The 24,352-nt window shown below is 52.6% G+C and overlaps 8 protein-coding genes across 8 annotated transcripts; 3 read left to right on the top strand and 5 right to left on the bottom strand.

Moving 5' to 3' along the window:
- Window positions 1–411: 411 nt before the first annotated feature.
- On the bottom strand, window positions 412–3,997 carry SSE1 (adenyl-nucleotide exchange factor sse1). The gene is made up of 6 exons (XM_062888743.1): window positions 3,574–3,997; window positions 3,438–3,499; window positions 3,288–3,319; window positions 1,737–3,186; window positions 1,221–1,514; window positions 412–1,160 (listed from the first exon to the last, which is right to left on the bottom strand). Exons 1-6 carry the CDS (start codon window positions 3,584–3,586, stop codon window positions 882–884), a joined length of 2,130 nt encoding a protein of 709 aa, XP_062744648.1. The 5' UTR covers window positions 3,587–3,997; the 3' UTR covers window positions 412–881.
- A 197-nt stretch (window positions 3,998–4,194) lies between these two features.
- Window positions 4,195–9,207, bottom strand: QC762_304480 (uncharacterized protein). Its single transcript, XM_062888742.1, is given in 5 exon segments — window positions 4,195–7,699; window positions 7,750–7,916; window positions 7,970–8,864; window positions 8,882–9,034; window positions 9,139–9,207. The coding sequence occupies 3 exon segments, from the start codon at window positions 8,006–8,008 to the stop codon at window positions 5,422–5,424; spliced, it is 2,484 nt and encodes an 827-aa protein (XP_062744647.1). The 5' UTR covers window positions 8,009–8,864; window positions 8,882–9,034; window positions 9,139–9,207; the 3' UTR covers window positions 4,195–5,421.
- A 539-nt stretch (window positions 9,208–9,746) lies between these two features.
- Window positions 9,747–12,135, bottom strand: VPS52 (Vacuolar protein sorting-associated protein 52). The gene is made up of 3 exons (XM_062888741.1): window positions 11,544–12,135; window positions 11,074–11,471; window positions 9,747–11,017 (listed from the first exon to the last, which is right to left on the bottom strand). The coding sequence occupies exons 1-3, from the start codon at window positions 12,019–12,021 to the stop codon at window positions 9,842–9,844; spliced, it is 2,052 nt and encodes a 683-aa protein (XP_062744646.1). The 5' UTR covers window positions 12,022–12,135; the 3' UTR covers window positions 9,747–9,841.
- A 487-nt stretch (window positions 12,136–12,622) lies between these two features.
- On the top strand, window positions 12,623–14,146 carry ANB1 (translation initiation factor eIF5A). The gene is made up of 4 exons (XM_062888740.1): window positions 12,623–12,989; window positions 13,226–13,504; window positions 13,566–13,698; window positions 13,757–14,146. The coding sequence occupies exons 1-4, from the start codon at window positions 12,981–12,983 to the stop codon at window positions 13,819–13,821; spliced, it is 486 nt and encodes a 161-aa protein (XP_062744645.1). The 5' UTR covers window positions 12,623–12,980; the 3' UTR covers window positions 13,822–14,146.
- A 579-nt stretch (window positions 14,147–14,725) lies between these two features.
- On the top strand, window positions 14,726–17,987 carry QC762_0052440 (uncharacterized protein; the record flags this gene model as incomplete). Its single annotated transcript, XM_062883511.1, has 7 exons — window positions 14,726–14,974; window positions 15,035–15,601; window positions 15,656–15,866; window positions 15,915–16,588; window positions 17,348–17,530; window positions 17,733–17,843; window positions 17,901–17,987. Exons 1-7 carry the CDS (start codon window positions 14,855–14,857, stop codon window positions 17,985–17,987), a joined length of 1,953 nt encoding a protein of 650 aa, XP_062744644.1. The 5' UTR covers window positions 14,726–14,854.
- Window positions 17,988–18,524: 537 nt separating this feature from the next.
- On the top strand, window positions 18,525–19,683 carry QC762_304435 (uncharacterized protein; the record flags this gene model as incomplete). Its single annotated transcript, XM_062888739.1, has 3 exons — window positions 18,525–18,569; window positions 18,633–19,029; window positions 19,091–19,683. The coding sequence occupies 3 exons, from the start codon at window positions 18,525–18,527 to the stop codon at window positions 19,528–19,530; spliced, it is 882 nt and encodes a 293-aa protein (XP_062744643.1). The 3' UTR covers window positions 19,531–19,683.
- RDL2 (Thiosulfate sulfurtransferase rdl2, mitochondrial) lies at window positions 19,538–20,850 on the bottom strand. Its single transcript, XM_062888738.1, has 2 exons — window positions 20,208–20,850; window positions 19,538–20,149 (listed from the first exon to the last, which is right to left on the bottom strand). The coding sequence occupies exons 1-2, from the start codon at window positions 20,509–20,511 to the stop codon at window positions 19,860–19,862; spliced, it is 594 nt and encodes a 197-aa protein (XP_062744642.1). The 5' UTR covers window positions 20,512–20,850; the 3' UTR covers window positions 19,538–19,859.
- A 337-nt stretch (window positions 20,851–21,187) lies between these two features.
- Window positions 21,188–23,889, bottom strand: ERG5 (RNA polymerase C-22 sterol desaturase). Its single transcript, XM_062888737.1, has 2 exons — window positions 22,791–23,889; window positions 21,188–22,721 (listed from the first exon to the last, which is right to left on the bottom strand). The coding sequence occupies exons 1-2, from the start codon at window positions 22,951–22,953 to the stop codon at window positions 21,283–21,285; spliced, it is 1,602 nt and encodes a 533-aa protein (XP_062744641.1). The 5' UTR covers window positions 22,954–23,889; the 3' UTR covers window positions 21,188–21,282.
- Window positions 23,890–24,352: the final 463 nt, after the last annotated feature.

Below are 24,352 nucleotides of genomic sequence, written 5' to 3'. Positions count from 1 at the left end.
AAACTTAGTTACAAACATCATTGTTCTGCCCAAAGCGTTGGGAAGAAAGAAGGCTAATTCGAAGGCGAAATACGCCCTTATCGCACAAGCCATCACCCCCTCAACAACGAACCTCCCCATGCCCTAGTAGAAGAGATGGAGAAGCACATCGTTCACCAAGGTGGTTCAAAGTCTCAGTAAATCTGTAGAAGAAAATAGGCCCAATATGAAATCTCCGCTCAGGATCACCCTCTCTGCCTAACTCTTATCTATCCAAGCCTCCCGATCAAGGTTCTGAAAAAAACAAAAACAAAATGCCATCTCTCCAACAAAAGGTTGATGCATCTTTTCCCTTGTTGTGGTCAACTTGACGAACGAATTCCATGTCGAGTCACGAATCACATCACATCACACTCATCACCAACCAAAACATCTTCCTATCTACCCCACCTTCGCTCTTTATTTCCTCTACCTACACTACAAAAAGTTATACCACCCTCCCCTACCAAAATTCCAAACTATCCCCCCAAGAAAAACCATACCAATCTATCAAATGACCACCATCCATCAATCCATCCATCGCTCTCCTCCTCCTTCTAGCCTCATACCTAAAGAAAAAAAGAATTACCGCTACCTCTCATTCAACCTATTAGGCTCGGGAATGTGTGTGCAAAGTGTAATGGTAGTGGTGGGTAAACATAAAATTTCCTCTCCATCTCTCTCTCAAAAAGAAAAAAAAAAAAAAGAAAACTTCTAAAAAGTGGGTTTCATCATGTCCGTAATCATGTCCCGGTATTTTTAATTCCCCCCTATCCGCTTCTTCTCTTTTTCGCTCAAGGTATCATTTCCTCTTCCGAATCATCTGTCCAATCTTCCTCCTCACCCTTGTCCTTACTACCCTCCTAAGGATCGCCAGCCTCCTCAACCTCGGCCTTTGGCGCGTCCGCATCCGTCATCTCCTCGTCCTTGGAGTCTGACTTGGACTCGGCAGCCTTGCGGGCCTCCTCCTCGGCCTTCTTCGCCGCCCTCTCGGCATCCAGGCGGGCCTGGAGTGCTTGCCTGTCGGCCTCGACCTTCTCGAAGTGGCGCTGGACGATGGGGCCGGCAAGAGCGCGGATCTCATCAATCTTGGCAACGTAGACGGCCTTGGTGGTGTCGTCACCCTCGTCGTAGAGCCAGTCCTGTAGATTGACCGTCAGCGACAGATCACATCACACCTGTACCAAGTGACCAAAACATACCTCAGTAGCCTCGAGCTTGGCCTTAATCTTCTCCTTCTCCTCGTCGCTGGCAAACTCAGAGTACTGGTCGTCGAGCTTGTTACGGAGGTCGTAGATGTAGGTCTCGAGCTCGTTCTTCTTCTCCTCGGTGTCGGCGACAAGCTTGTCCTCCATAGCCATGGCAGACTCCTTCTCAAAGAGCTGGGCCTTGGCGCCCTGGTCGAGGGAGAGAGTAGCGCTGACAATTGGCAGGTCGCCCTTGCGAACCTGCTTCTTGACCTTGCGGGTCTTGGGCTTCTCGTCTGTGTCCATGGCCTTTTGTGTAAAAGATTCGGTGGTTAGTTTATTTCTCTCTTGCTCGTCGTCATCTTCCTCCCCAACAGCTCCAGTGTGGTGATCGGATTCCCTAGTCGCGGGCGCCTCGGTCTTGCGACGTTTCGGCGATCTGACAGGCACCTCCTCCATTCCACCCGTGGTGTTCATCTGTGTGGAATCCACCGATAAGGGGTTGTTTTCACGTGTTGGGAGAATACTCACATCGCCTTCCTTCTTGTCACCCTCCTCCTTGATCTCCTCCTCGACCTCCTGGTCCTCGACGTAGTAGCCACTCTCGACGTTGAGAACACCGTGAATGTTGACACGGGCCTTGAGCTTGCAGATCATGAAGTCCTCTGGGCCGCCGGTGGCCTTGACGCCCTTGACGGAGAAGCGACCGATGAAAGGAGGGACCTTTCCGGGGAGACCCTCTGGTTGGGCATATCTGGCCTCGAGGTCGAAAGCCTGCTTGCGGTAGAAGGTGAGAATCTTGGTTGATGGCAGGACGTTGCCCTTGTTGAAGACGGTCAAGCTGGTGTCCTCGTCGGGGATGTCGGCATCCTTCTCCCAAGCGAACTCGATGGGGTAGCTGATGATGTCCTGGACGGCGAAGTCGCGGACCTTGAAGACGGGGGAGAGAATGGCGCAGCTGAAAGCGCAACCACGGGCGATAGCCTCGTCCTGGTTCAGGGTAAAGGAGAGGTTCTTGTTGAAGAAGTTCTGCACGCGTTCCTTGATAGAGGGGACACGGCTGCCGCCGCCAACAACCTCGACAATGTCGATGTCCTCCTTGGTGAGCCTGGAGTCGGCAAGGGCCTGCTCAAGAACAACGTGGACCTTGTTGAGAAGGGGCTCAACCATAGCCTCGAACTCCTGACGTGTGATCATAGCACGAACGTCGACATCGTTCATCAGGGACTCAATGTTGAGAGGAGCCTGCTGGTTGGCAGAGAGCACCTTCTTGAGCTTCTCAGCAGCGGCGTAGACGCGGCAGAGGGCCTTGGGGTTGGAGTTGATGTCGATCTTGTACTTGCCGTGGAACTCCTTGGCGAGGTGGTCAACGATGGCCTTGTCAAAGTTGCGGCCACCAAAGTGACGATCGAAAGCGGTACCCTTGACGGAGAGCTCGCCCTTCTTGAACTCGACGATGGAGCAGGTGTAGCTGGAGTAACCGACATCGACAAAGGCAACGCGGCGGGGCTTTTCATCAGGGCCGGGGAGATCCAGCTTGGTGATACCGTAGCCGAGAGCGGCGGCAGTGGTATCGTTGATGAGGCGGAGCGGTCTGAGACCGGCAATTTCGGCGGCATCGATAAGGGCCCGGCGCTGGATATCGGTGAACCAGGCGGGAACGCTCAGAACGAGGTCAGATACTGGGAGCTTGAGCTCGGCAGCAGCGGTCTGCTTGATCTTGCCGAGGAACATGGCTGTGAGCTGGGTGGCAGAGAACTTGGTCTTCTCGCCGAGGTACGACACCTCGGCGCCGACCTGGCCGTCGATCTCGACCAGAGGGGCCGAGATGAAAGCCTGCTCGGTCTGGACATCGGGATCGTTTAACGTGCGGCCGAGCAGGCGCTTGAGAGAACCGACGGTGTTCTTGAGGTTGGAAATCTCCTGAGTCTTCGCGGGCTCACCGAGATAGCGGGACTTGGGGCCAAAGCCAACAAGCGATCTGTGGAAGGAGTGTTAGAGACATTGGGCGCCAATTCTGCACGGCTTCTAGAGCAGGCTGGAGCCGGAGAGCAACCTCAAGGGGTAAGAAGAGAAACTTACGGAGTCGCCCGGTTAGAGACCTCGTTGGTGATCTATCATTGACAAAGTCGTTGTCAGTTCTGCGCTCGGTGTACCATCACAATCAGCCTTATCGACTTTTTGCTTTCCTCCTCCCCTTCAGGAGGGCGGTTGGGCGGGTAAGCTACTTACCACATCGACACCCCGGTTTCTCGCAACAGCGACGACTGTGTTAAGGGTTCCGAAATCGACACCTGTCAGACGCAAGCCATGTTAGCAGTCAGGCTCTCGAGGCATGTGGTAGGTGTGTGGTGGGCGCATAACGTACCGACGACACTCATGTTGGGCAGTTATATGGACTCGGCTCTGCAAAAAGATTCAAGACGCAACCGGTAAGCTTTGGGATGGTTCAAAAGTTGCTTCGAAGAAGATGTGTTCTCACCAGTCGAGTCGAGAATGGACGATATGGGGCGGGTTTGTGTGTGGGTGAGAAAGGGGGGAAAAAAGAAGGTGGGGTTGTTGTTTCGTTGGACTGCTCAGAAAGGCAGGCTTGGTTGGTGGTGATGGGCGGGAAACTGGACTCTGTTAAAAAACGAGGTTTTTCCCACAGTGGAAATGGATTTTAATGCAGACTTTGATGTTTGGATTGCCCGACAGTGGCACGCAAGCAAGTTCCCCTCTATACAATTTCCCTCCATCAGGTAGGGGCGGGCACCGCTGCTCTTTGAATAGCCCCGCGCCCGGGGGGTCTGTGCCGTAGCCAAGGCCCCCCCAGAAGCCAGGAGAAGATTCTCGATTGGCCTTTTTTTGTCTTTTTGCATCTTCATCAGCAAACCTGAACAAGAAGACTCTTGTTCACCCAATGCTCTTTTTTTTTTCTTTTTCTTTTTTTTTTCAAGTCATTTCTCATGTGTCTATCATGCAGGAAATGATATGTCTAGGCAGTAGGTATCATCAAAGTCATCCATTCATCTTGTCAACTCTACAACCCAGTGCACTTGCCATCTAAACTTCTTCTCTGACAGCGCTTCACCATTGCATCATGCTGATTGCCAAGCAACGAGGGGCAACGCGATAAGATTTCTCACTGCCGATTAGCGATAAGCCCTGCTTTCCCCCCTATCACTCATTCCACCCCATACCGTACACCCATCACCCCACCATCTCTTTTTTTTTTCTTGTGTCCTCCTGGACCTGAAAACGACATTTTCGCAAGGGCGGGGCAACCGCGCTGCTCGGGGGGCGAGGGGCATCCGTGGCTCGGGGTTGGCGGTCAAGTTTTCTTTCCATCCCTCTCTTCCTCCGCATTTTTCTGGCAAAAACTGCCCCGCTATGAACAGCATCACCTTGATGGGCCAAGACTGATCTCTCTATATACACCATGTACCGTGTTATAGTATGCTTGACAATCTCTCAGTCTCCCACTCCCAAGACTTTGTGTAACCTGTTTCCATCACAAAACATCAGGTCACCATAGCTGCCCAATAAATCTCCAACACCCAGGTGAGAATTATCCAGAAGATTCCTGATCATCACCAAGGACTTGCCATCCCACAAAGTCCTATGTTAGCTGCCCAATAACCCGGCCCGGGAGACGCATGTAATTGCTGGATGGGTTGGTTGCCGGGCCGGCCGTCAGACTTACTGTTTGTCATGCCCAGCCTCACAGACCCACGGGCGTTGAACCCATCACGTAAACCTCAGGCTTTGCAACACCATCGTCGTGGATTCGTGTCATGCGGTCTCGCCTCTCCCACGCTTCGCATATGTTCCGAATCGAGTCAGTGTCTTTAATATAACAACGCCAAGAAGCAAAGGAAAACTAGGTACAACATTATCTTTGGATACAATACAGGTTACACGTGGTGCATTCCAGCCCATGAAAAACGTTCCAAAATCACTAACGGTAGAGTTCCAAAAACATCATCTCTCTCACCCCGTAATATCACCCCTTTTTATCAAGACTGAGTGTTTTTTATAGCCCATTTCCGTCTCTGCCCTGACCATTGCGAACAAAAACGTTTGTTGCCCGTGCAGGCATGGCAGTTCGCGCCGTGATAGCCACCATTCGATGCCTACCCCCTGATGAAGTTGGACACAGCCGTTTCGGTCGTATGAGCAGTCGATGCGTGTCTGCATCAGAGCCTGTGTCCCCGAGTTCGCCTGTCCGCCTCAACTATCGGCGGTGGTCACCTCTTGGTGGTCCCTGGCGAGGTTGTAATGCTGCCCCGAGACGGCTCTGAGATTCATCGATTTGCGTTTCGACTTGTTCTGTGGATGATGTATGCATCCAGCTAGCTCGACCAAGCGGTGTCCTACCAGATCGTCCTGCAGCTGAGACTGGCCGTGGCACTGGCGACTGACGAGATGTCTGGAATGATTCCACTGATGATTCTGGACCGTGAGGGTCTTGGAGTGAGCTTCCCACGCTCTGGGAGCCTGCGCTGCCGTTGCTGCCGAGCCTCCTGTGCGTCCCGGGCCGGTTCGAGTTGGGTACCCCGGGGTCTCTAAATCCTGCCCTCTGGAGTTCGGATTCCGGATACTCGTACACTTGACCTGTTGGTGGACCCTGAAATATCCTCGAAGCGCTTGCAAACTGGTTGACCTGGCTGGCATGTGCTAGGTCATATTTGCGCCGGTCCTCTTCGCCCATGATGCTTTCCACTCTGCGTGGCATATAGACCGAATAGCTTCCAGTGTGCGCCGAAGATGAGCTGTCGATCGAGTCCCGCTCTGGCACATCCGCCTTTCGTTCGAGGCGAGATGACGACCCAGCAAATACACCAACACTTGCCATGGACTCATCTGGATGCTGATACCATCCACTTGGCGTCCGTTCAGGCGCCGCGAATTTGCCAATAACTTGGTTGGGCGGCTGTAAAACGCTTTTGGATCTCCTGATAGCACTGGCGTTCACCTTTTCAACACCCTTCCTTTCCTGTGCCGCCGGAATAAAAGACTCGGGAACAATGTTTAGATCATCACCGGCCTTTTCGGCCTGCTCGATTGCCTCCTGAGCTGTTGTGGTCGAGTCGGCTGCCGCAGCGTCTGCCCGTGGCCCTCCCCAGGTCCTCTGACCAGCGGTGAAGATGCCGTAAACCATATAGTACCAGTTGAAAAACGGATTCAACACAAACATCAGCGGGTAAAGCCAGATCTTGAACCTCCTGAGCTTGGCCCCAAAATAGACCATCATCAGCCAGTTGAGACCGAGCGAGATGGCAATGAAGCCCACAGGAAGGTCGTTAATTCTCTTGCTCGTCGTCATCAGCGCCAGGACCATGATGAAGAAAAGCAAAGCCGTCGTCCGTATCGTGTTCTGCATGAACCGAACCAAGCAAAGAATCGGGTACTTCTTCCACAGCCTCCAGTCCGTCAGCATGCAGACTTCGTTGGTGATGAAGCCGAGGAACCATCGACGCCGTTGCTTGATAAGAGACCGCATCGTCTGGACAGCTTCCGTTTTGCAAAACGCCGAGGTGCACATCTGAATTTGATACCGCTTCTTAGCACCAATCATGAACAGATGGGTCAGCCATCGGTCCTCTCCCAGATGACTTTTTGCAAAGTCAAACAGGTCTTCACACTGCTCGGCCTTGTCAGCAAAGTAGTACTTGGCCATTCGACGAAACGCTGAAAATCGCAACATGGTAAGGGCACCGGGGAGACAGGATACTGCTCCGCAGCCCGACTCCACCGTACGCTCAAACAACTGGCCGTGTATGTATTCCATGTCCTGAAGAAGCGTGATGAGGCTGTGTTTCCGAGTAGTCGAGGTAATGACACCCGTCATGGCCAACATGTCTCTGCTGTTTCCGGGGCTGAGCTCCATGTCGTAGACAAAGTTCTGCAGGCAGACTCTATCCAATATGCAGTCGGAGTCGATGAAGAGGATGAAGAGGTTGTCGTTTCTCTTCAGGTACTCGTGGTAGACCTTGTCAATGAGCTTGAAGGTCATCTTTTGGCAATGGCGCTTTCCACCATGAGGAAATCGAGATACTGTGATGCGAGCGGCCCTGTACGCGACATCTATGCTGTTAGGATATGACTCGAGTGTCAAGGGCACCCCGAGTTTCTCGATGGTGTTGAGATATAGCTCGTCCTCCTGGTCCCCGTCAAAGGACAGGAAGACGTGGATGCAGGACGGTGGGTAATCGCAGTCGACGACCGAGTTGACGGCGGTGACGAGGACGTCGGGTTCCTCCTTATAGCAAGGCATGACAATAACGACCTTGGGAGCCGACACTTCGTCAAGCACTTGTTTAATGCGCTTCTTTCTTCCAAGTTGATGTGTGACAATCTGGTAGACGCAGAAAAGCCAGGGAAGAGTCAAGAGACCAGCAAAACTGTAAAAGGCGAACCATTGGAGAAAGCTGACCATTGCCGTGGGCCAGATTCTAGCAACCGCGCTTGGTAACGGTAGCGTGACCACCATGATGGGGAGGAAGATGAATCTTTGAACATTCAGCAAAAGCATATCTGGAAAAGACAGGAGATGTGTTACCTGAGAAGAAGAAAGGCGGTGCCAATCAGTACAGCCAGGAATCTTACCGTCCAGTGTTCTGCCTTTACAAAGACCTTCCACAGACAGTACATGAAGGCAGCGATCCAGAGAAACCATTCGAGAAAAGCTGCCACCATAATCAGGCCCACGATGGCAGTATAAACGATCTGTTTGACATGTAAGTTGGAGGTCCAGCAAAGATTTGAGTCGTGGCACCTACCTCATTGATCGGCCATGATTCTGTGATACCGGCCGCCATGTTGGCGAGTATATGGGGGAGATGAGGCTCAAGTATACCGCAATGCCTTCGCCAACAATAATTTCGAGGAGGCTGTAGCAGTAGTCGGAGGTTTTCCAGAATGACAGCTCGAGTTGAGGTGCCAGATACAGCCAAACGCAATAGCAACAGCCACCCGTGTCCACCAGCGGACAATAAAGAGGCGGTCGACGGAAAGTTGCACAACCGAACGGGTACGTGCAGGCAAACGCTCGACGATGGGAGACATCAGATGCCCAGCCTTCGTATAAGAAGGAAAGCGGGCCTGCCCGTGTCTTATCTCAGGACAAGACAGACCAGAAAAACAAGCAAACGCCTTGCTCCGGGTCACCGCACGGCTTCTCGGTCCCGGTGCCCACCACCCCTTCGTGGTTACAATGATGACTGGAAAAGTTCCTTGCCGGACAACAGTGCAACCGGGGAAGAGTACGGCACTTCACTAAGATCGACAAAAAGCCCAACAGCTGCTGGACCCAGGCCCACGGGAGCCAGGCACAGGCCCATCCAGGTCGCTTGTCTTGACCAGAACGGCGAAGATGGTGGTTACGTACGTCTGCAAGGTGGTGGGAGCAGGACGGGAGAGTCCAATATCTACAAATGAGTTAGCTTTAGCCGGCCAAACGAAATGGCTCACAGGTGTGCCCACGCGTTCGACGGAGATATATCTCACCAGATCTGATCAGCCCTGGAATGTGATGTGTTGCAATTGCTACCAGCTACCTAGGCTAGCACAAGGTTTTTGCAGAAGTTCAGATGGCCAGCTGAGTGAGCTCAGGTTGGTGAAGAAGCGAGGTGAACGGCTTAAAGACGGGATGGTGGGCAGATGAAAGAAGATGAGATGAGTTTAGACAGCGGATGGATATACTCTTGCGCAAGACTGTAAGATATGCCGGTCCAACATCCAAGATGACCAAAACTTGGGTAGCTGTTGTGATGCCGATATCCAGCACCAGATGATGCTGGACCGGATTGAAGGGATGAGAGGTGACGGACGCATTTTCATGGCATCTAAACAGGAAATTCCGCCAGATTAGACTTCCAGGCTATGCTTATCATGATCTGTTGAGGTGACTAAGACATGTGATGATTGAACTTGGGAAAGAACGACCTACTCATGGGACGGTTTGCTGGACTATCAGTGCCGGAGTGGGCCTTGGTGTTCATGAGGAAGGTGTCATTGACCTGTCGATTCTTTCTCAGCTGCAGTTGCACAGCATCGGCTTCTGAATTCCAAGGTGAACACTGAAAATAAACCAAAACATCTGATTTTGTGAAAGCAGACATAAGGTAGATTATCCTACACCAGAAAAAATGTTGAACGTATATGAACAAGTTCATCAAGATAACAACAACATAAGTGCTATCCTGTTCAAGAAAGTGAGAACCTCCGCATCTCATCAGCAACAGGTGTTGAAAGAAAGCAATCAATCTGTTCGGATTTCGGCACATGCTGCCCAGGCAAAATGGACAAAAATAAACCAACGGACGAGAAAACAAGCTCACCAAGAATCTGCCGAGAACAGCCACCAAAATGCTTGGTGGTATCCCCTGGGACGGGAATCCCGCGTCCGCTCAGGGGGCAATGCCTTCTCCAGTCCTCCACAACTTCCAGAAATACCCGGGACCGGGTTGCAACCGCGGCAAGACTCAGCACGCAATCGGGCCACCAAAGACAAATCCAGCTCTGTTCCAAAGAAGTCATAATACAATTCAATAGCTCTGCTGAACCAATATCATTCACATCCCATTCTTTTGACTATAACAAACCTACCTAGGTCTTGTACCATTCCACTCCACCAACCAACTTCACACCCCTCAACCATCCTCCTGGTACTTCCCCTTCAACCCCTCCACCCACCCCACAAACTCCCTTCCCATCTTCCCCTCCCCCTCCAGCGCCACATCCCCAAGAATAGTCAACACCAAGCTCCAATTATTATACAAAAACCTCCTCCCCTTCCGTCCCTCCACCTCCCCAAACCGAGTCCTGCTCCACCCCTCCAAAAACCTCTCCACCTCCCCCCCCAACCTCCTCAAGCTCGCCACCACCGGCTCGTCATCCCCAGCCTCCGTGCTCAAAGCCAGTATCCCATGCAACAGCTGCCCAAACCTCTGCGTCACCACATGCGGCGCCGCGCTCGCCGCCTTGGCCACCGCAGCCGTCGGCTGCTTCGTGCCCAAACCGTTAGTGAAAGTCTTGACCGACTCCCGATGCGCGTCCATGATGGACTGCAGCCTCGGCCAGAGCTCCATGCCCGTGCCATTAATATAAGAGTCCACCGACGGGATCCGGCGACGCTGGAGTTCAAACGCGTATTTTTGGTTGAGCCGGAGACACAACAGGACACCCAGCCCATCGTATGTTTCAGACACGAGCTGTCGGGTGAGCTGCTGCCCGAGGGAGAAGGTGGGCTCGAATATCTGAGTAAAGTGCCTGCTTATCGTGCCGTACGATAGGGCTGGGGAGAAGAACCCTGCCAAAAAGGTATATTCCGCCGTGGCGTTGTCTATCAGCGCCAGGTTGAAGTTTCTGAACACCGTCTCCAGGTAGTGAGTCGAGGTGTCCTCCTCGGCGAGGTAAGAAGAGATGGCCAGGTTGTTGTTATTTTTGAGGACATCAATCCTCCGGCCGAGGTTGAAAGCATCGTGCGGAGGGGCGCCGGGGGCGAGTTTGGAGGAGGATAGAAGAGTGGTTCGGCGGGTGGTGGGGCTGTCGTCGTGGCCTAGGACGTCGTTTTTGTCCAGGACATGCAACTTGAGTCTTAGAAGCGCCTTTTCGTAGCGGGTGAACTGGTTGAGGTAATACCACCTCATGGTGTTGAGGTAGGCTTGGCATATTTCCCCTGCTAGGACTGGCTGGTGACGGTTGAGGAAGCCAAACAGGTCCTTGAACTTGATGAAATTTTGTTGTTGGATGATTTGGGCGTTGATGTTGGGGGATCGCAAGGCTTTGATCTGGGCCACGAGAAAGTCTCGAATTCTTTCAATGGCCTGCGGTCACCATGGTCAGTGGGTGGAGCTAAATAGGGGTAAAAAGCGGCAAGTACCTTGAGAACCAACTTCTCCAACAACGGCCCAGTATCAGCCAGCGCTTTATTTTGCGTTTGTTGCTGCGAGTTCTTCTTGTGAGCCATAGCTCTCTTGTCCACCTCGGCCAGAGTTTTGATCCATGCTTCGTCGATGTGTCCCTCTGCAATCTTGGAAACCACCATGGGCGACACACTGAGCTCCTCCACTATCGGCCCCAAGGCCTTTTCAACAGCCTTTCTGTTTTCTAATCTGACATTCAGGGCGGTCGATCTGGCTTGGAGGCTCTCAATATCGGCAGACACAGCAGCGAGGTCGTTGCGGAAACTGGTCAGGTTCGTCTCGACGGAATTCAGGATGTCATCACACGCTCGAATGGACCGGTGAAGCTCTTCGAATTTGGCTTTATCTCGTTCAACTAACGCGAAACTATCATAAGTACAAGAATGGAAACGCAATGCCTTGCAGCAGGCTGGGGACGATGACCTACAGTCTTCTACCGTCTGTGGTCTGTACGTGTCCACCGTTTCTAGTTGGTCGGCATCGTCACTTTCAGCAAGCTCACGCAAACTCAGACCACCAAAGTCAAACTCCAACTCCAAATCTTCCTCCGTTATCCCAGTCGAGCTGCTGTGCTGCGCTGGCGATACATCGACAGACAACGGGCCCAGTATCCGGGCGAGCACCTCCTCAGGATCGGGAGCATCGTCCACCGTCGTCGACTGCCTCAGGGCGGAGCCATTGGCGCGCCGTGAAGAGGCAAGTAGGGAGGAGGAGGAATCGTTGGATACAAGCGACAGGGAAGACCCTCTAGGTGATATCCCTGGCCGTTGTTGTTGGGAGGTTGTATAGGGGCTGATGCCACCCGACCTGGAGGTGCGACGGGGCAGTGGTGATGATCGGTTCGATGGAGGTGGTGAGTTGTTTCTGCCTGGTTGTTGCTGGGCTGCAAACCTGTCCAGCCACATCTTGACAGCTGGTATGGGTCAGTAATAGCGATAAGACACAATATAATCGTGAGCAGCGCTGCCGACGTCTCGTCTGGCGGTTGTCGACATGCTGCGCGGTGAACCCTGCTGGCCGGAGCTGGGTGAGCTCTGGCAGATGGACACCTGTGCACAGCTGGTGGTGGCCGTTTGGCTGACATGTGCGTGCGCTGACATGAGCGCCTTGGGCAAGGCTGGCAGCACAGTCCGAGGCCGGTCGGCGTTGATTGGCTGGATCAGAAAAGGCTTCCGAAGACACAAGTGGGCCTGTTCCAGCCCGAATGATGCTACCCTGGAATAGGTTTAGCCCCAAGGCACCACGATTCAAGGCGGGGCAGCAGAGTGTTTGTGAGACAGGAGAGAGAGACACACACAGAGAGAGAGAGAGAGCGAGAGAGAGAGAGAGAGAGAGAGAAAGATGGATGTCTTGAATTCGGCAAGGCAATTGGTAGGTAGGCCATAGCTATCAAAGTTTGCTGCCCCTTGCTTGGTACCTCTCACACAAAGGTACCTTGAACTTGGCCACAGACACAAAGAAGGGGGGCATATTTGTTGTCTGTTTGACATCTCCAATGACAAGAGGGTGAAATAAAAGGCTGTGCGATGTGGGGTTTAAAAACCTTTGGACGTCTGGAAGCGGCGCTAGACCTTGTGAGGCAACGGGTGGGCAAGCCCACCACTTCAAATTCGAATTTCAGTGGCTTGGTGGCCAGTGGCAGGTGCACAGGTGCAAGGTTCGAGACAGAGGAGGGGTCACCACTTGGCGGGGAAACTGCCTTTTTCTCTCGTTCCGGCTCTGCACTCAAAACCTGGGCTCAATTTCTTCCTCTTACCGTCCCCATTCCTCCTCACCCTTCTCCCTCCACGGCTCCATCTCGACATTCTTCTTGGTCGGACGACTTATCTCCAGACAACCAGTATCTTTTCGCAGATTCATCAAAATGGCCGAAGTACGTAGTGATATCTCTGTCCTGCTCTCGTGCCCTGCCTCTCTATTGTCGAAAGTGTGCGCCATTGGGCGGCAAAAAAAGTCCACCCCGCATCTGGCCATCTATCACTTTTGCGCAACACCATCGACGACGACCCCGCGATGCGCACGCACACTTTTGACGAACCCTACATCTTACTTGGATTTGCCTCTCAAGACATAGTGATAGCGCTAACATGCTTTTTTTGTACCCTCTAGCACCAGGATGCCGACTTCGAGATGGAGGCTGGCGGTGATGCCGGTGCCTCCACCACCTACCCCATGCAGTGCTCTGCTCTGCGCAAGAACGGCTTCGTCGTGATCAAGAACCGCCCCTGCAAGATCGTCGACATGTCCACCTCCAAGACCGGCAAGCACGGTCACGCCAAGGTCCACTTGGTCGCCCTTGATATCTTCACTGGCAAGAAGCTCGAAGATCTCTCCCCCTCCACCCACAACATGGACGTCCCCGTCGTCAGGCGTCAGGAGTACACCCTCGTGAGTTTTGCCGCGCTGTCGTGCATGGAAAGCAAGACCAGCCACTGACTGCGATATTTAGATCGATATCTCCGATGACGGTTTCCTCTCTCTCATGACCGCCGACGGTGACCTCAAGGATGACGTTAAGCTCCCTGACGGCGAGGTCGGCGAGAAGATCAACAAGCTCTTCAAGGAGGAGGAGAAGGAAACCCGTAAGTTTTGCCTTGGGTTATTGGAGCCAAACAAATCAGGTACTAACCCTGTCTCTAGTCGTCACCGTTCAGACTGCCATGGGTGAGGAGGCTGCTATCGATGCCAAGGAGGGCACCAAATAAACGTCTCTATGACTGGGGATGTGATTGGTGGGAAGGGGGAATCCGGCCTTCGGCCAGGAAACGGCGATTTTTGCTGTCAGCTGTCCGCTTGGACGGCGAGATATCTCATATCTACTGTGATATTTCTTGGGCTGGTCATTGTCACGGGTTCTCGGTAGCGTTCTTTATTGATTCTATCTGGACAATTTTGCGGCATGGGCGTTCGTCTTGCATGAAAAATGACGTCTCCTTTCTCTCGCTCTATCCTGCATTTGTTCTTTCTGTTCGCCGCGGTGAACGTGAGCTGAGAAACTGGCCCTCGCAGGTAGTGAGGGCGCCGCCCGGTAGAATCGAAGACGCTTTCCCAATCAGTTTGCAAACATTCTATGATTTGTAGTGAGGTGATGTGGATGTGTCTTGAACTTGTGTGAGATGATACAAGCTGGTCTCGGTTTAAACATGCAGATCTTGGCCAATGCTAGAGAATATGACAGTAACTTAAGCAATACGCATGACAACTATCAACTTACGTCTTCTAAAATAAGGACGAGCGTATCAAAGGAGCTTTGAGGCCTATTGACTATCTTTCGAGGCTTATTGACTATCATTCGAGTCCTGTTGACTATCATTCGAGGCCTACTACTTATCTTTTGAGATCTCTTACCTATCATTAAAGGCCTGTTATAGTGTTTTAAGGCCTATTAACTATCTGTTGAGGTCCACACTATATTTAAAAGTCTGTCGAATGCCTTTTATAGCCCATCGATTATCTTTCAAGGCACGGTTCAAGACATTATCATGTGTGTCGAAATATTTTGCAGTGGCGTGTATGGTAGGTAGGTAGCTGTCCCGATTTGGTAGTCAGAAAGAAGCTTTGACATTTCAACACATCGCCGGCTTCACTTTTTTTTTTCTCCAACCATACAAATATTTAGCCACTGATACAAGTGAGCTCTCTCCCTTTGAGCTGATTTTTTTTCCCTTCGATTTTTCTACAACCACACAAACGCTACTTTTCTTCTCATCACAGGTTAGTAGTCGATTCGGAAACACGATGGTCCCGCCGCGAAAACACCACCGCTTTCCCTCGGGGCAGACATGCTCGGAGTGCCCCGCGAAAAAGTGGTATCTGGATAACGGGATGAGGTTTTGCCAGAATGGGCATCGGGTTGAGGTTTGTCTGTCCCCTCTCCTCTGCAAGTCAATTGTTATATGCTAACCCCAGCGCCCCCAGGGTTATGTACAATTCGACGTTGATCAAGAAGGCGACGGGTTCGGGTCCATGGGCAAGACGCTGACGGTGAAGAAGGAGAAGAGGGAGAAGCCGAAGCAGCAGTTGAGTGGGAATGAGGGGAGGAAGTTGTATTTGGAGTGCTTGCAGCTTATTTTGAGGAAGCAGTTGAGGTGGTTGATTAAAGAGAAGAGGTTGAATGGGGAGTTGGAGGGGGTGGTGAGGGATTTGTGGTTGCTGAGGGTTGGGGGGTTTAAGGGGATTGAGAAAAAGAGGGAGGAGGCTGGGGAGGGGGAGGCTGGGGAGAGGAGGAAGAAACGGAGGAGGGGGGTTAGTGCGGATGAGGGGGAGGAGGAAGAGGGGGGGTTGATGATGTTTAGTAGCCAGACGGAGGGGGAGGGGGAAAAGGGAAATAGGAGGAGGGATTGGGGGAGTGAGTTGTGGGATTTGCCGGGGGTGATGGATACGTTGGGGTTGGTTTATTTGGGGTGTGTGATGAGGGGGGAGCCGGTGAGGGTGGGGGATGTTTGGAGGTGGGCGAGGAATGGGTGGATGCCGTATTTGTCGGCGGTGAGTTGTCTTTTGGGGGATAGGAAGGAAACAAAATGCTGACGGGGGGGGCAGATTGATTACATACCCAAGGAGTGGAAGGACCGGCTGCCGATTTGGGCTCATCAGAGCTTGTTGACGAGATATGTCAAATTCAAGGGAGGAGAGCTTCATAAGAGAGTTATGGGGTTGCTGATAGGGTATAAGGAGAATCATGGGTTGATTTTTCCGGCTGTGGCGGCGCCGCCGTTGCTGTTTTTGAGTATCAAGGATTTGGCTCTTCCGGGTAAGTGTCTTCATAGGTTGTTCTAGAGACTGTGCTGACTGGGGATAGCGGACGTTCACCCATACGCACAAAACATCTGCGAATTACTCCAGCTACGTTACTCTTTCCCGACCAGAGAGACAAACCACGAGCGACATACTCTTCTCGACATCCCAGACGTCCTGTTAACGGCAGCTTTAGTCGTGGCAACGAAATACCTCTACCCCCTCGATTCCATCGACCGACACCCGCGCGATCACAACGACGTCTTATCCATGAAGATGAACTGGAAAGTCTGGGAACAGGAATTCGCCAATCACGAAGACAAGAAGCCACCGATGTTGGAATTCGAGGGCATGAACCCCCAGAAAATCTGGACCATGGACAAGAAGGATATCACCGAACTACTGAACTGGTTTCAAGACACGCAAATTGAGAAGAACCCCACCAATGAAACGGAAATCGACCGTCTATTTCCTCTCGAAAGGATTCCGCCTGTGCCTAGAGTGCAAGGGCCGACTGAGGACGAGACTGAGGCGCGGTTACAAAGGGTCGGGAAGGCCATGCAGTTGATCAAGCCACAGCTGGACGCGATGACAAGAACTGGTGGTGGTGGTGTGATCAAGACGAAAAGGGTCGGTTCTGATTATCGAGAGTATAGGTTTGTGGAGGAGCTTGAGGGGCACGCAAAGAGGTTCTACGAGGTTGTTGCAGACATTTCCGGCATGGGTTTGGAGGAGTTGGTAAGGGCTGTGTACAGTCTGGACCAGTTGCTGTATAACTGGCAAAGAATGGAGAAGAAGCAGATCAAGCATGAATCGGGGATCGATGAGTGGATAGATCGGGGGGAGTAAACTTGGTATTTTAGAGGATTGTTTGTGTAGAGCAATGTGATACCCATTTCCTATCTATATCTCAGACGCGTGCTTGAGGCCTTGAAAAATAATCCATATGCCTTTCAAAATAGTTGACATGCTTTATAGGAGAATTAATAAGTCTTTAAAGATGCTAAATGTTGATTATAGGTCTTGAGGGGTAGTTAAAAGGTCTTTAAATATATCCAATAGACCTTTTGAGAGAGTTGATGGGCCCTGAAAGACGTGAAGAGGGCGTTGTAGTCTCAGTCATTTTGTCTACCGCGAGACTGCTCACCGAGAGCAGGTTCAGTGTGAAAAGAGAGCACCCCTGCCAAGTGACGGGCGGATGATGCCCCACAGTGCGGAAAGCTGCAGAGCGAAAGGTGTGCGCACGGACCGGCCCACAAAGTTTGCCTAAAATATCCGGCGGCGAGCCCTAGGTCCCAGTTCTGCAGGCGATTCTTACCCCCACCAAAATTTATGCTTCCACTTGGAACTCTCTCGTCAACCTCATCAGCCAGCTTCGTGGGAATCGGTCAAGAGTACGTTCGCCCAGCACCCCCAGATATTGTCACGACGGAATTTATCGGCATGGCGAAATGCTCAGACATGCTAACGCCGGGTTTTTCAAAATGAACAGTGCAGATCTTCGTGAAGACCCTCACGGGTAAGACCATCACCCTCGAGGTCGAGTCCTCGGACACCATCGACAATGTCAAGGCCAAGATCCAGGACAAGGAGGGCATCCCCCCTGACCAGCAGCGCCTGATCTTTGCTGGCAAGCAGCTCGAGGATGGCCGCACCCTCTCCGACTACAACATCCAGAAGGTACGATTTTGAACAAACGAACGAAACGGATCGATCGGGCTGCGGGAATCGGGAGACTGGCAAATGTTGGAAGGAGGATAGGGACATTGTTATCAGCATTAGGAAGAGGAGGAGCTTTTGCTGGCATTCCCGCGGCACCGAACCGATCACGGAATCTCGAAATCGAAGAAACACAGCCAGCTAACCGGTCTTTGTGTTGTAGGAGTCTACCCTCCACTTGGTCCTCCGCCTCCGCGGTGGTATCATTGAGCCCTCGCTCAAGGCTCTTGCCTCCAAGTTCAACTGCGACAAGATGATTTGCCGCAAGTGCTATGTATGTCGGACACTCTTGAAGATAAGGAAGGGTAGATGTGCTGACAACAGACGACAGGCCCGCCTCCCTCCCCGTGCCACCAACTGCAGAAAGCGCAAGTGCGGACACACCAACCAGCTCCGCCCCAAGAAGAAGCTCAAATAAGCGATTTCACTTCATCGGTCAAGGTCGTCTGGCGTCTTTTGGTTTTTTCTCGGCATGGGTATCGTTCTGCGCGACTGGGTTGGCAGGGGGGTTGGTTTTTACGGCGACCAAATATGGCTGTACATTCCGGATGACCATAGCTTAAGACTCCTGACCATCAATTCATGACATGACGTGGGCTCTGATTTTGTATCGTTTTGTCTTGATTCTGTACATATTGTGACTTGAGAGGCCAGAGAGAGTTCTTGACATAAAGGCACGTGCGCAAGCTTATGTCATGACTGCTGGCCGCTGCAGGGTGACAGTGCCAAGACAGTGGGCGGCCATCAGGGTGTGAGCTCAGATTGGCGCTGTGTCCACGCAACGCAATCGCAAGCTGTCACTCGCCAGTTGAAAGCTTCAACGTTTCCAGATTGAGCAGCATCAGTAGCTCCAACAACGAACACCTTTGCGCCAGTTTGAAACCTGATCATACAAATACGCACTGGATCGATTCCTCTTCTCCAGTTTCCAAACACCTCTGCCCGAAAGGACAACATGTCCCGCTCAGGCTACGACGCCGTCGTAGACGTGGACGATGAAGTATTTATCTCTCCCCCCTTCCTTCCCCTTTCCCTCCCGTATACTGACCTTTTTCTCCCCCAGGGCGACCTAGGCCACACAGACCTCCGCGAAGACCTCGAGTTCCACCAGTCCAATTTTTCCTCCACAACGAACCTGAACAAACCATCTGGTTTGCCCCTCCCAGCTACAGCCTCCTCCTCCGCGGGGGGGCAAAGCGGAGGAAAAAAGCTGATCTGGACGCTTGGGTTCTACTCCCAGTTCTTTGACGTGGACACGACGAGTGTTTTGCAGCGGTGCTGGGCTGCGCTGTTCCCGCGGGCTAATTTCCTGGATGTGTTGGAGGGAAACCCGGATTTGTACGGGCCGTTTTGGATCGCGACGACGGTGGTGTTGATTTTGTTTTTGGGCGGGACGATAAGTGATTATCTGGCTAGTACGGGGAGGGGGAATTTTGCGTATGACTTTCGGTTGTTGTCTGGTATGGTTTTTGATATGATATATGGTGGTGTTGAGAAAGATGCTAACCTGACGAACGATAGGCGCCGCTGGGTTGGTTTACGGGTACACGACCTTCATCCCGGTGGTTCTGTATCTTGCGCTGAGGTACTTTGGGTCCGAGTCGGCTAATCTTTTGGAGTGCTGGGCGTTGTATGGGTATTCGAACTTGATTTGGATTCCTGTCGCGCTCGTGAGCTGGTCGCCGATCAAGATTTTGAACTGGGTGTTTGTGGGGGTTGGGTTTGGGGTTAGCGTGGCGTTTTTGTTGAGGAATTTGTATCCTGTCCTCAGCGCGACCGACAGGCAGACCAGCAAGGTGTTGCTGGTGGCGGTGGTGGCGTTGCACTTTGGGTTGGCGATTGCGATCAAGGTGCTGTTTTTTGCGCATGGGAGCCCGCTGCCTGGGGGGAAGGAGGAGACGGGGCCTGGGACGGGGGGTGGGGATGGGGATGGGGGGGATAAACAGGCCATGTTTTTCTAAGGGAAACGGGGGAGAGAGTGGTGAAGAGGTATTGGAACTGGGGTGAGGTCAGTTTGAAGTGTGCGAGATGGGTTTAATGGGCGTTCACAGGCGAAAAAGTCATGGAATTATCATTGTCCAAGGTTAGGCGTGCTTGGTTAGGGTTGTACGAGTATGGCATTGTGATATCAAGCTTTGTTTTTCAACAACTCTCTACACACCGGCTTATATGGTTCTTGCATGTTGCCATGCATATTTTCATGTCTACATGGACGCTTTCTTTTGCCCATCGCTTCCTTCTCCGCCCACTCCTTCACCCTTTCCTCTTGCCTGCTCCCATTACATCCCAATCATGATCTCTCAACCGCACCCCCCTTCTCAAACCAATCCAACCAACTACCCGGATACTCCCCCACCTTCTCCCACCCAGCCTGCTTGGCGAGCTGAGCCGCCGCTCGACTCCGGACCCCAGCCTTGCAATAAAAGATAAGTTCCTGGTCTTTGGCGGGACGGGGGAACCCGAACCGGTCTTCGAATTCTTCGGGGGAGATGAAGAATGAGTCGGGGGAGGTGGTGACGGGGATGTTGATTGCTGAGGGGATGTGGCCTGTTTGTTGGAGTTCGCCTGGTTCGCGGGAGTCTGTTTTGCCGTCAGTAAAAGGTGTGGTAAGAAAAGGGGGGGGAGGGAAAAGCAGTACCGATTATTGTCACTTTGGGCGACGGGTTTGAGATTAGTTTCTGGAGGGAGGAGAAGTCGTAGATTTTGGAGGGGTGGTTGTCGTCGGCTGGTGGGTCGGAGGAATAGGCTCTTTTTTGGAGGGTGGGGGAGGGTTTGGAGGTGGTTGTGAGGTGTTTGTAGAGGGGGCCTTGGAGGGTTTGGGTTTGGGAGTCGTGGTATTGACGGGAATTGATCAATCTCGTCGTCGCGATAATGGGACGGGTTGCTGGGGAGGGGAGGGCGGCGGCTCGGGGGAGGAGGGTTAGGAGGCGGCGGGAGGCCATTTTGATAGGGAGTTCAGTTGGGGACTGTTATGGGGGTGGAATTGAGTGTTTTAAGAAGGGGGTGATTTAAGGGGCTAGTGAAATGGGGGATGAAGCTCTCAAAGGTGAGGGACATGAAAGGTTGTAGAAAGTGAGGTTCAAGTCGAAGCTAGCAATTGCCCCACCCAACGTCGTCATTTTGCGAACCGCCGCCGAGGGCCGTTGAGCTTGCGGCCCTTCAACAGGTACGAAAACGGTTGAATGTCATAAGGCTGAACTCGACGGGGTGCATCTTGTTCTACCTATATGGGGGCATTATCTCAACCACATTTGGCTTCCGAACGCTCCGAGAGCTTCTTCATCCTCCTCAACGAATAATACACCTCGGACTCGGACTCCATTCCCACAACAACAGCTCGCATCCCGAATCTCACCACCCTCTCTGTCATTGGCTACCCATCTCCGAAGGAGTACACAACACATGAGCATTACCCACGACCCCAACGAAACAAAACCCTCCGCTGTGCCGTTCACAGTGAGGGGCCATAAAACTCGATACAATCACATATCTTATCCAAGAAAAAAAAAAAAAAAACCTATTTACACCTCCCGCCCTTCCTACCCTAAGAAAACAAAAAACTAAACATTACAACTTTATCCCATCCATCCATTACCCCCCTTATCCTCCCTCCCTTTCCCTCTCCATTATTTTCATCATCACTGATAGGTTGTGTTTCATATCATTCATCCTCTTACTATAATTAACCCTTTAATATCTACACACACCCCCCTCTACCATCTCCTCTCCTTAAACACAAGCGGGCAATGATCCTTGGGGAAAATCGTCGCAAAAACCTGAATCTCCTCACTCAAAGGCGTGGCATGGTGCTCCCACTCCAACTGCAGACTCGCCTTCCCCAAGAAGAGACAAAGATTCATCTGGGCGTAATGTTGACCAATGCAGTAATGAGGACCTGTGCCGAACACGAGGTAGTTCTTTGCGCCCTTGACCTCGGCGTCGCCGGTGTAGTACCTCTCGGGGTCAAAGACATCGGGGTTTTGATAGACTTCTGGGTCGCGAAGAGCGAGGTACGTCGACGGGATGACCATTGAGCCCTTGGGCGCAGTGTACGTGTCAGTGATGGGGAAGGGCTTCTTGGCGACATAAGGAACCATGAGCACTGGTGGGCGGTAGCGGAGGAGCTCTCTGACCACAGCGCGGGTGTAAGTCATGGACTCGAGCTGCTCAAGGTTAACAGGGGCGTTGGGGTTTCCGTTGCGGGTAGCAAGGTTCTCAGCGCGGACGCGGTCGAGGACGTCAGGGCGTTGGGCCATGATCTGGAAGAGCCAGGTGGCGGCAGAAGAGGTGGCATCCTGGGAGGCGAACAAGAAGGTGAAGACGGTTTGGGCGATTTCGTAATCGGTGAAATCGCGAAGGACATGAGTCGGCTTGGTGAGACCCTCGGTGTTGCCGGCCTCCTCGGCGTCGCGCCACTTCTTGGAGGCAATCATCTCGACAACCCAGGCGTCCATGATGCAGTTGGGCTCGCCGCCGGCAGCCATCCGGATCTTGGACTTGGCGGCGCAACGGGCGAACTCGGCGAGGACCATATCGGCGGCCTTCTTGCCGTACCAGGTCTTGGTGAAGGGGATGATGATGGGGAAGTTGACGAGCTCGAGGGCCTCGGTGATGAGGTAGTAGTCGTCGGCGATCTTCTTGACGGCCTCGTCGCCGAGGTAGTGGCCGACAAAGGTGCGGCAGGAGACGGCCGTGATGATCTCGCGGAACTGGGTCATCCAGGGGACGGGCTTGAAGTTGGCGGCTTTGGAGATGTCAATAAAGGACTTGAAGTAGCGGTTATACACCTCCTCCTGGCCGGGGAGGTAGATCTCGAGGGCGCGACGGGTGAAGAGGCCGTTGAGACCCTTGCGGAAGTCAACGTGGGCCTTGCCGTCGAGGAAGACCCAGTTGTCGGCACCGAGAAGCTTGTGAGCGACATCGACGACGCAGGGCTTGACGAAGGCGGGCGAGTTGAACACCTTGCGGGCCATGTCGCGGGTCGAGGCGATGACGACAAACTTGTGGAAGACGGAAACACAGCTCAGGGGACCCGACAGCCATTTCGCGTGGTACTCCTCGAACTTGGGGTTGACAGATTCGAGGAAGGGGCCGATGAAGGGGACCTTCATGGCGGGACCCACGATGGTACCCTTGTTGAGGATATACCGGACTTGAAGAAAGAGGGGGACATGTTAGCAGAGTGCAACTGAGGGCAAATAGGCCACATATGGTCACATACTCTGGTCATAGACAACGGCAAGCGCGAGAAGTGTGACGAGGATCTGCCAGACACTCGCATTGGCGACTATCTCGAAGACATACTCGAGCTGTGGTGGCACTGGGACGGCACCATACTTGATTGTCGCCAGAGGCGACGTGAAGCTTGTCGCATTGGTGGCCATGGCGGGCGGTCGGGCGGCGTGTGTTTTCGGCGTGCCTCGGTGAGTAGCGCGCGCGGTGAAGCTGTTGACAACACCAACAAAAGCCAAAGGCGATGGAAAAGACGATGGCGGGAGCAGGCCGACTAGAAATGCTAGAGCGAGGGCCGTGTGGGCCCTGGTCGAACGGGGCCTGTGGACATCCCGGAAGGCCGGGAATGCACAGGGATTTCGAGTGGCTCGCCTGTTGCCCACCTTTCTGTTGTTGGCGCTGGCGCAAAAAAAAAAATAAGAAAAAAAATACCCAATCTTTCAGAAATCGGCCGTTGATCCTATCGAACCCGCCAAGCAAAGCCCTGAGTCCCTGCGCTAGCGCCTGGATATCTCAGTTCAGTCGCGTTGGAAGTGGGGATTCATCTCATGTTGAACCATTCTGTCAACATACCACCACCACGCGAGTAACAGACAAACCCGAACGGCGCGAGATGGATTTGCCCTGAGATACCTAGTGGACTCCTGTGACACTATCCAAACTGCTGGGACAGCAACCACGACACTGGCACTCTCTCCCCTGTGTCCAAAGCGACAGCACATCGTGGGCTGTTGTTTTTTCCTATGTCGACGATCTTCCAGGGATGTCTTTTCTGGCTTTCCTATCGAGGCAAGGTCAAGAATACCAAGTCAAAGCTACTAGACTACTAACGTCTTTATCCGGGAGGCCAAGCCGGCCGCGTTTTTCCGAATTGCTGAATTGGTTTTGTAATTCGCTTTTGAACCACCAGCAGTTCTCTCTCTCTCTCTCTCTCTCTGTTTGAATTGGTAAGCTTGATGGAGCTTCGGGCACAGACGAGCGAGACGCCAATTTGCGGGGGACCCCGAATGAAACATGTCAATGCTTCCAGAAGGACGTCATTGTCGTCGCCGAGACGGTTTCTATTCCATACGCGTATCCGAATTTCGTTTTCTACGAGGCTCTGGTTGGGTGGACAACAGACGACGTACTGACGCCCCTGAGAAAGTCAACAAACTTGGGGTGACAGCTGCGAGTGTGACAGGGCAGGAGCTTTGGCCTCGTCTGATTTGACAATGGCCGATGACAGCTCCGTTGTGCCACCACCAACGCATATCACAGTCCGGTGTCGGGACTGTCAACAGGCACAGAGAGCTCTGATTTTCTGTACATCGCCGGGAGATATCTGATGCCGTATCACCAAGTCATCTGCCCGTCACCCCGTATAGGCTCACGAGATCTCCCCTGGCAGGGACAAGAGAGGGGGGGTTTTCTTGTCATCTTAGCAGCTGGAGGTGTTGATCTCGCACTAAACTGTTAGCACATGGCTTGATCACCTCAGTAGTCAAGAAACTGGTGTAAGTGTAACTATTTGACAACCGGTCGTCCAACCTATAGAACCACAAGGTCATT

This window comes from Podospora pseudocomata, chromosome 3 (genome assembly GCF_035222375.1).
Source record: "Podospora pseudocomata strain CBS 415.72m chromosome 3, whole genome shotgun sequence".
Classification (NCBI taxonomy): Eukaryota; Fungi; Ascomycota; class Sordariomycetes; order Sordariales; family Podosporaceae; genus Podospora; species Podospora pseudocomata.
This window is presented reverse-complemented; position numbering and strand designations above follow the sequence as displayed.